The sequence below is a fragment of the Centruroides sculpturatus genome, unplaced genomic scaffold, assembly GCF_000671375.1.
Source record: "Centruroides sculpturatus isolate CEXI.00-Female unplaced genomic scaffold, Cexi_2.0 scaffold1108, whole genome shotgun sequence".
In the NCBI taxonomy this organism is placed as follows: Eukaryota; Metazoa; Arthropoda; class Arachnida; order Scorpiones; family Buthidae; genus Centruroides; species Centruroides sculpturatus.
This window is the reverse complement of record NW_019385232.1, coordinates 282,569-293,149: the sequence shown is the minus strand read 5'-3', so window position 1 is coordinate 293,149 and position 10,581 is coordinate 282,569. Positions and strand designations below refer to the sequence as shown.

Sequence of the window (10,581 nt, the reverse complement as noted above, 5' to 3'; positions counted from 1 at the left end):
CTCATGACGATTGTCAGTGTTGGTGAGTTTTGAGTGAGCTTGTCAATAATAAACTCTAGTGCTTTGGACATGATTTATATTAATATTTGTGTGCTTCTTTACTTCAGTTATACTAAAGTTTTTGACATATATTTATTACTACGTGCTTTACTGCTAATTGGAGGCATTGAGTCTAATCCAGGTCTGATGTCTCACATTCCTCCTCACTCTCCTCCGTCAAAGTAGTCCGTGTTGTCTGTTGGCAAATAACAAAGATCACCTAGTGAACCAACTCTAAAATCTCAATGATTTGAATCTTTTTTTCCTCTATTGGCTTTATCTACTAATGTACCTCAAAATTTATTTTCTTTTTTGGAGGAGAAATTTGATAGTATTTTGACTAAACTCAAAGATTTGGCTACTAAATTTGAATGGCTGGCAAACTTACATAAAGACTTTGATCATCATCTCCTTAATGTGGAGAAGAAGGTGGAAGAACTTTCTAACTTAAATGTTTCTTCTACTACTCATACTTCCTATTTTTTATACCTCTTAGATTCATTGTTTAATTAATGAACGTCAGCAACATACTATTGTTATCGCTGGATTAGAGGGAAATTTGTCTGAAGTTCTGTCTTTAGTTTCTGACATTCTGTCATCTGTGAAAAGATCCAATGGTAACTCTATTCTGGTGAAAGATCTTAAAATAGTTTCAAAAAATAATTTGGTGGTCTCTGATTTTCTCTCTGATAAAAAACTGATTTACTGAAATGTACACAACATTCAAATGAGGGAAAAGTATTCTAGGATAAAATTTTTTGATGATTTACATTGGAGATTGAGAATTAGGAGAAGAAATCCTGTTCCTTTTTACCGAGAAGCTAAGGCGACACATAAATCTGCATTCATGCGAGCTGACTGTTTAACAATTGATGGAGATAATTTTACATCTGATTTACTGAATAACAAGTTGATGAAGATTGAAATTTTTTTATTACCAGGGAAGTTGGTGGATCATCAAATGGACGAAAATTAAAAACTTTACCTGTTATCCCTTGCTCAGAAGTTTTTTTTACATTAAAGATTCTATCTTGGAATAGTCAAGATTTATTGTATACAAATTTTTTTGATAAGAGTTTTGTTGATTTTGTTTTTTCATATCATATTATTGGTATAACTGAATCATGGATGATATTTTCGATGAAAACCCTTCTTTCACTGTTAGATTCTCAGTTTTATTTTACCGAATCCCTAGCTCATAAACCTGAAGGACCTGGAAGACCATCTGGTGGTTTGTTCTTAGTAGTTTCTTAGAAACTTGGTGAGTTTGAAATTTATCATCTCTCCGATAATTTTATTATTGCTAGGCTTACATTTGATAAATTTTTGTTTAATGACCGTTCTAGACTTTTAATCATCTTGGTTTATATTTCTATCAATAAATGACTCATTGATCGAGCATCTTGATAGATTGATTCTTGATTTCAAAGAAGATGACAACATTTTGATTCTTGGGGATTCTAATGCTAGAATTGCTTCTGAAATAGATACACTATATACAGGTTCTAATTTAAATTTTTGTAATCTTAGAGAGTCTAAAGATATGATTTTAACTATAGGGGAAGGAATTTTTTGAATTTAGTTAAATATTCTGATTTGATTCTTTTAAATGGTCGTTTTGTTACTGATTTTCTTGCAAATTTTACATTTATTTCCTCTTTGGGTGCATCAGTTATTGATTTGATAGCTACAAATTTTGAATTAGTCGATAACATGGTGGACTTTAGGGTTTTGAATAAATTTGATTCCGATCATCTCACAGTTTCTATTAGTTTCAGGTTTGATTCTCTTTCTTTTAGTAAGGAATCGCCTACTGAAATATGTTGTTATATGTGGAGACTTTCATGTTTGGACAAGTATTTGTATAATGTTACCAAGCGATATGCAGATTTTAAAAGTAGAGTCTTTTTGGATTTTTTTTCTTTTTATTCATCCTTTGTTGACTTGATTCTTGAATCTGTAGTTCAAAGTGATATGTATGTTAAATATAATTGTTCAAGAAAGATTGCGAAATTTTGGTTTGATGCTGATTGTTTACGATTGAAAAAGAGAGAAAAATTAGGCTCTGTGATTATTTTGACGATCACAATCTAGGCAACAGTTTACTATTTATTCTAATTTGGAAAAAATTTCAAATCCTCTGTAAGGCCAAAAAGAAATTGTTTTGGAATAAGATTAATTTTCAGATATCACATATTAAAAATTCTGCTGAATTTTGGAAGATTGTTAATAAATTTAGAACTTATAAATTTGTGTATAACATTTCTATTTGTGATTGGTCGGATTATTTGAAAATCTATTTCTCTGGGCCATCTTTGGCTGTACTGTCTATTTGTACTAATGACACACACCATGGACCCATTACTTGATGAAAATTTTTCTCTTGATGAATTATAATTTGTAGTGTGTTCTTTAAAAAATAACAAAGCCCCTGGCTCAGATGCTATTAAGGCTGAGATGATTAAACCTCTTCTGATTAATGCTATGAACAATTTATTATTTTTATGTAATAATTTAAAAACTAATTATTCCTTCCCTACTATTTCAAAAAATATCTGCTTAAAAATGATATATAAGAAGGATAATTGTTCTGATCTTCTTATCGTCCAATATCATTAGTCACTGTAATTAGGAAAATTTTTTTCTATGCTATTAGTTAATCATTTGCAACTTTGGCTTGAGCAGTCTCATGTTATTTCTATTAGTCAGGGTGCTTTTGTAGCGAATAGAGGTGTTGATTATAATTTTTTTTTTCTTGGAATTTTGCAATTAGTTTTAGCTAAGAAACGTAATAAATTATATGTTGGATTTATTGATTTGTCAAGGGCATTTGATACTGTGAGACTCAGCCTTGTTTACTTAAGAACAGCCTGACCTAAATCATTAACAATACTATTTTATAGTTTAAATATCAGATTTCACACCTGGAAGTTAATCGTTAAACACATTCTCAGATGCTAAAAAGACGCTTTCACATAACCTTCCGACCTATTATTGCAAGTTTGTCAAATGAATATAGGAACAGACTGATTTTTGAGGCAGTCGCCGCCATTTCTCCGATGTGTTACCATCTTCATCTGACCCTCAGAAGTGATTTTTCATTCCAACTCATCGCGGATGCACAGTGCAAATTTTTGGATTTATTTCATCAACCTTAGGTATTAAGTGCCTAACATTTAGATTACTTCATCAGGAACCTGACATACTAAGTGCCTCCTCCTATTGGGATTATCGATGTCGCCAACTCAGAACATTTGAACCAAGATTTCGTAATGATTTAATCAACCTCAAGGTAATTATTGCCATGCAAAAATTGTAAACTCTCTCTCTTGTTCGCTTATTACACCCCTTCTATCGAACTTAGCAACTTAGTGTAAAAGATGTATAGCTTATTGGTACCCATTAAACTGTTGTTACGTTAACCTAGTTTCTGTGTGATTCACTTCTGGTGCGCTGTCTCTCACTCCATCTGCCCAATTGACCATATCCGCGACTGTTTGCGTAACATATGTAACCCTCTCATTCTGATGAAGGTTACACTGGTGTCAGTCCTGACAAAGATTGCAGCCTTTGGGTCACAATACAATAGATCATGATATTTTATGGTCGAAGCTTTCTCAGATAGGTATATCCTCTTCTTTCATTAACTTTATATAACAATTGTTTTCAGATACTGCTTTTCAAATTGAAGTTAACTGTTGTCTTTCAGAAGTGGTAATTGCTAATAAAGGTCTTCCACAAAGTGAACCACTTAGTCCTATTTTGTTTATTTGTTAACGATCTCCTGGATTTTTTTATATCCACAATACTATGGGTATATCTACATCATCGGAGGTAGAATTGAACTGTCTTTTGTTTGCTNTCTTTCAGAAGTGGTAATTGCTAATAAAGGTCTTCCACAAAGTGAACCACTTAGTCCTATTTTGTTTATTTGTTAACGATCTCCTGGATTTTTTTATATCCACAATACTATGGGTATATCTACATCATCGGAGGTAGAATTGAACTGTCTTTTGTTTGTTGATGATATTGTAATAATTTCATATTCACCTATTGACCTTCAGAGGAAGCTTAATCTTTTACAGGATTATTGTAAGTCTAATAAACTACATATTAATGAAGCTAAATCCAAAGTAATGGTTTTTTTGGATAGGGGACAGATTGGGGAAGGCTGATAAATTTTATTTATCTAACTCTGTGTTGGAGATCGTTTCGTCTTACAAATATCTGGGCATTTATTTTACTCTGCTGGGCTCATTTTCTTTTCACCTAGATAAATTGTTTTTAAAATATAAACTTCAACTTTCTAATTTAATAAAGCTTATGGTTAGAATGAACCAGTCTTCTATTAAGTCGTACTTTTGATTGTTCGATTCCTCGATACGTTCAAGTTTGGGATTTATGTTTCCAATTTGGGGATCATCTCTTGTTGATAAACTAGAGAAGACACAACTGAGGTTTATCAGATTGATATTCCATATTAATCGTTCAGTGCCTGGACCTGTTTTAAGATTTGAATTGGGCCGTCCACCAATGGCTATACATTTAGTATTGACCATTTTTAGATACTGGGTTAAAATTTTAGAGCTACCAGAATTTGATCTTAGAAAGCTGGTTTATAATAAATTGAAATTAATAGGTAAAAATTCTTTGGTTGTAACTTGGTTTTCTTCAGTTGAACGTTTACTGTCTGACTTAGGTTACTCTATTGCCTACTATACTCAAATCCCTGATAAAAAACACTTTCTAGCTGAACTTTTGCAGTCATTAAAAGATAAATATTGGGCTCAAGATATTCATTATATTGAGCAAAAGTGTAGTTCTTTTGAAATTTTCTTATCCTTCCCATGGACACCCTGATATTATTTGTTATCAAACTTAAGTTACAATATTAAATCTTTAATAATACAACTACGACTTAATGAATATACTATTGTATTAAATGGGCATAGAATGAATATATCGGCTCATTCCAGTTGTTCACTATGTAACAGATTTTATGAAAACGTTAAGAACCACTTATTTGTATCTTGTGAATTTACTGAGCACTTAAAGGACCTTTTTTTGACAATTGATTTTGATATGTTTGCTTATATGATGATAATTTAAGTTCTGTTATGTTGTGTAGAGTTTATAAATTTTCTGTTATTCATTAAACATGTTAACTTAATTAGTAATGTTATGTAATACTATTTACTATTCTTGTAATTATGTATAATGATATTTGTATTTGTTAAAGTCATTACAATTTTGTAACCCCTTTTGTAAAGGTGAGAAAGCCATAACAAATAAATGTTGATTGATTGATTGATATTTTTTTTGTAATACCTACAACTGGTGAACTTAAATATAACTTAAAATTAAGTCTCCACAAAAAACTGATAAAAATAATTCAAAATCAAAGCACTTACAAAACTCTTAGAATCTAATTTGACTAACCATTACACCAGAAATGCCAAAAGAATCCAATCTCGTCACTCTCTAGGTTTCACTCTCAAAAGTATTGTCTCACTTGCGCTTGGTAGCATCACTTCATCTGTCTCATCTGTTATCTGTCCATTGCTTTGTAAGTCCTGAGTGTAACATCACATTAGAGCACACTATTTTATCCCATTTACATATGTACTTGCTAACAGTTAGTTTTTTAATTCTTTGCAATCTGTTTCCAACAAGAAATCAGTCCAATTTTTTTCAAAAATTTTTTTGCTGATTTTTGAAATCAGTAACAATACAATTAAATGACTACTCTTTAACTGCCTTTGGAGATTGTTTAATCTAAGATTCCATTTTAACTTGGTGGTGATGTTCTCGAGAGTGACAATCATGTAACTTTTGTCTTCTAGAAATTTTTGTCTTTTAATAAAAGTAAAACATCCCCAAACTAAATTACAGTAGAGCATCGATTATCCAACTCAATTGGGGACTGGGTTGGTCAGATAACTGAAAAAACAGATAACCGAAAAGTATGAAAAAATACGTTATTAGTATAGTATATTAGTATATCCCATGTAATTAGTATATTAGTATATCACTATTAGCCTACTTCGCATTGAATTTTCATTGATGTTAAACCTAACAAAATTATTTTTAAATTATTTTATTTCATGGTCGAGCCAGTGTTGCCAGCTAAAACACACAAAAATTTAACAAAAATAATATTAAAGTAGCCAAGACATAGCCAAATATTGTAGCCCCACATCACTAGCGGACATTTGAATTTGCCGACTAGAATTTGTCGGTTAACCAATGTGACAGTTGATCGGGGCTCAGATAATCGATGCTCTACTGTATAACCATAACTAAATCAAAAACCCCAGAAACAAAAAATAACCTTTAGACTTGACTCGTTACAAAATTTTTGCTTTCCACATTTTGTAGTGTGAACCAATTTTGCTAAATGAATAAAAATTGCTTTCTAATTTTTCATTCGTTTTCACTATTTGTCAGTATTTTAAAAGTGTATATGACTTATTTTAGACTGATTTACTTTTCCTTTTGTACGTTTTTCAAATGTATTATACATATTAAAAATTGAAATGCCTTTGTTAAAAATTACATGTACAAATTCAATTGTGCAGTATTAATTTGTGCTGTGCCATATTTTTGCATGACTGTATTCACTCTGAAAGCAATTTAAAAGTAGTTTGACTTGTATATTTTTCTCACTTATATAATACTTTTCTCAGTTCCCTCGAAAAACAAATTGGGTTCAACTGTACTTACGAAACTTTTATTTTCATAACCTATAATTATGTAATTAAGTGTAATAAAGAACTAGCCTAAGGCAAGAAGCCTTAAGGCCTCTGTTTAAAACAACATTGGAAATATAGAATTAAAAAATTCTCTAGGGTAAATTCTTAGTTTTTTATTAATTCTGGATTTTTTTACCAGTTGGAAATACAGATCAAATAAACTTCTATGAGAGAAAGCAATGTCTATGTATTGATAAATTATACAGGGTGATTCAAAGATCTTAGACAAACTTTAAATGTCAGTCAGAAATACAAAAATAAACCAATTTTACCTAGGAACGTATAGCCACTAATGCTATCAGAGTTGCTAAAAGTATAGGAAGAATTACACAGAAAGAAATACAGATAATGTATATAACATGTTTTATTAAAACACTCAGGTAGCATTTGTGGCTGTGTTCCTAGGTAAAAATGATTTTTTTTTTATTCCTGATCTGTTAATACTTTTAAAGTTTGTCTAAGACCTTTTGAATTACCCTGTATGTTCACTTTTTAATATAAGTATTGTGTATATCACTTTATATTTTAAATAATTTATTATCTTTATTTATGGCAATAGTTTCTATCAATTTTTCAAGAATGTCTTGAGACAGTTACACAAGTAAATTCAAAATTAATTTTGTAATTTTCCAAATTATTTTTGTAAAAGTACTCTGATAAATAAGTTAATTTATTACTAATAATTTGAAATAAAAAAACAAAAAAATATTACATTATAGAATATATTTTTTCCAGTAATATGGAACGTTTCTGTTTGACGTATTCGTTTTGAGAATGTATCTTTTTATATTTATAAAGTATAGATTATTTACGTAAAACTGATTTATAATCACATTATAAAATATACTACAAGTAAATTTCTTAATTCCAGATACGCCAAGGGAACCATCTTTAGTTTTAATATTGAAATGGGGTGGCGAATTAACGCCGGCTGGAAGAGTTCAAGCAGAAGAATTAGGACGTGTATTTCGATGTATGTACCCGGGGGGACAAGGTATGCTTCTGCATCAATTAATACAGGCAAATGCAAATGCCATTTTTTTAAAATATATTTTTTGGATTTTGTTTTGTTTTTTGAACGTAGTTTTTTCATTCAAGAATTTTTTTAATGTTTTGTGTTTATTTTGTTTTTGGTGGAAGTTTATTTTTGTTTAATTTAATTGATGTGTTTATTTCTCAATGTCTACAAAGTAATATTTTAATTGTATTTTTATATTCAGTTTTTGTAAATTATTTTTAATTGATTTGCATCTTCTAAAATAATAAAAATTGAGTTGCATATCTCTATTTTATAATAATAATAATAATAATTTCAAAATTCGTCTAACATTTTTATTATAATAACTCAAATTTTTCACGCATTAATTATTATTAACTTACATTGATAAATATTTTCCAATAATATTGACCCACTTTTTAATTACCATATGTATTATTTTGCTTCTTGTTCTAAAAATGATTTATAAAAAAAATGAAATAAGAGAATAAAAACAGAGATGTGATGCAGGAAAGTTGTATATTAGGTATTGCATTTTTGGATATAAATTACTTACTACATATAAATCCTAGACAAAAAAGTAGAATATTCATTTAACTAAAAGTTTAGTGTACATTTTCTCTTGAAGAACACAGAGTTTTTACAAAATTTTTTTTCAACACTATATAAACAGTGCTTATGTATACTTTTTATATCCATTAATCATACAAATTAACTCGAACATTTTTTGTTACAAATGGAAATGAAATGACAAAAAAATAGAACAACAGTTTGGCCATGACAAAAAATTAGAATATTAGCAAGAATAGCCGTACAAACAGCCATAAAAAAACTAAATTATAATGCAAATTTGCGTATTGCTGGGCACTGTAACATGGAGTGTAAGTGTGACATCAGTGACAAAACTAAAGATACTATTATACATAGCCTTATACAAAGCAGGAAGAACACAAAAAAAGGAATTGCGAATTATATAAAGTGCTTGCAGCCAACAGTCTCTGGGGTACTGAAAAACAAAACGGTGTTCAAGTTTTAACTAACAAGTAATGCCAGAAATGTGGACGTAAACAAGCAATGACTGCGGGGATGAGAGAAACATGAGAAGGATTGTTGTGAAAAACTGCTTTAAAAGTGTTACACTTGCACGCACAATGGATACCAACTGGAGTGAACGTTATTAGCCAAACTACATGCCGAAGGTTGCACAATTTGCACTTCAACTGCTGTGTTCCCAAGCCATAAAAGCCATCTCTAACAAAAAAGAAATGACAAGTGCATTTCAGATGATGCAGAGAGAGGTTCATGTGGAGACAAGACAACTGGAATAAAGTTCTTTTCAGTGGAAAATCCCTGTTTTTTCTCGCCTGCGGTAACCAAGGCCCATGTGTATGGAGAACAACTGAAAAGGACTGTATGAAGAGATCTGTTGTCCATCATGATCTGGGGATGCATGAGTGCTAATGGCGTAGCACAACTGTGCATTCTTCAGGAACGTGTCAATGCACAGACATATCAAGACATCTTAGAGACATTTATGATACCATTGACAGAGAATTTAGTTGAGGAAACATTTCCATTTCAACAAGACAGGGCATCCTCACATACCACAAAGTCAACTATACATTGTTTACAAGAACAACAGATTGCAATCCTGCCTTGGCTAAGCAATTCACCAGACTTGAAACCCATTGAAAATTTGTGAGAAGTCATGAAACAATGACTTAATGAACGGTACCCAGTTCTAAATAGGAACTGGTGACATGCATTTGATACATTTTGAACTGCATCACCAGAAACAAATGCGAAGCATTACAGTAGAGCGTCATTTATCCAAATCAATTGGGGACTGCGGTTTTTCGGATAACTTATTTTTCGGATAACCAATTATGTACGAAAAAATACATTAACCTATCCCATGTTGAAATTTTTCTCCGTTGTGTGTCACTTTGCGTTGAATTTTCGTCGATGTTAAGCCTAATGTAAATTTTTTAAAATAATAACCGTGGCTATTGCATCGTTAAAAATTATTTCTTTATTTTTTACAAACAAAATAAATATATTGAAAAATATAAAAACCAAAAATTATACTTTAGAAGTTGATGTAGTATCAAAAACGTTCGATTCAGCACAACATAGTCCTCAGAAAAACACCACACAAAAGTGCCAGTGCTGCCAGTTAAAACACACACACCAAGAAAAAGATATTGGAGTAGCCTAAGATATAGCCAAAGATTGCAGCGCCATAGCACTAGTGAAAATTTAAATTTGCCGACTGGAATGCTTTCGGATAACGGACGTTTCGCTTAACCGACTTTCGGATGAACGACGCTCTACTGTATATATTTTTCTGGAGGGGGAGGGGCGCCAATAAAGTGTCGTGCCCCGGGCGCCAGTTATGTTCGCTACGCCACTGAATTCGAGTCATCTTAGGGATAAAGTAGCAAGTTTTAAAAATTTATTAAAAATTTAATTTTCATCAAATAGCTTTTATACACTATCTTACGAAGTACATAATACAGTGAAAATTTATTATTATATTACAGTAGACCCCCCTATAACGCTTAGATACGTTCCACGCTAACCGAAAATTACGTTGTAGGAACGATTAAATACATGAGCCAATCGCAGCCCGATAGGTGGGAACTTTACGGACTAAGGCTGTTTGAAAGGTTTTCTTCTATAAAATTAACCGATTCTAGACTAATTCCACTCAACATTTCCAAAATACGTATAATTTTTTGGGAATAATCTGTATAAACTATGCTATAAACAAAAAATTATAGGATTACTTAC

At 31.0% G+C, this 10,581-nt stretch overlaps 1 protein-coding gene across 1 annotated transcript in view; it reads left to right on the top strand.

Moving 5' to 3' along the window:
• The first annotated feature begins 7,634 nt into the window (after positions 1-7,634).
• LOC111636491 (inositol hexakisphosphate and diphosphoinositol-pentakisphosphate kinase-like) overlaps positions 7,635-10,581 on the top strand; it is a 32,328-nt gene continuing 29,381 nt past the window's right edge. Inside the window, exon 1 of the mRNA XM_023381755.1 lies at positions 7,635-7,785. Within this exon, the coding sequence (XP_023237523.1) occupies positions 7,767-7,785 (19 nt within the window). The 5' untranslated portion in view covers positions 7,635-7,766. The remainder of the gene's footprint in view (positions 7,786-10,581) is intronic.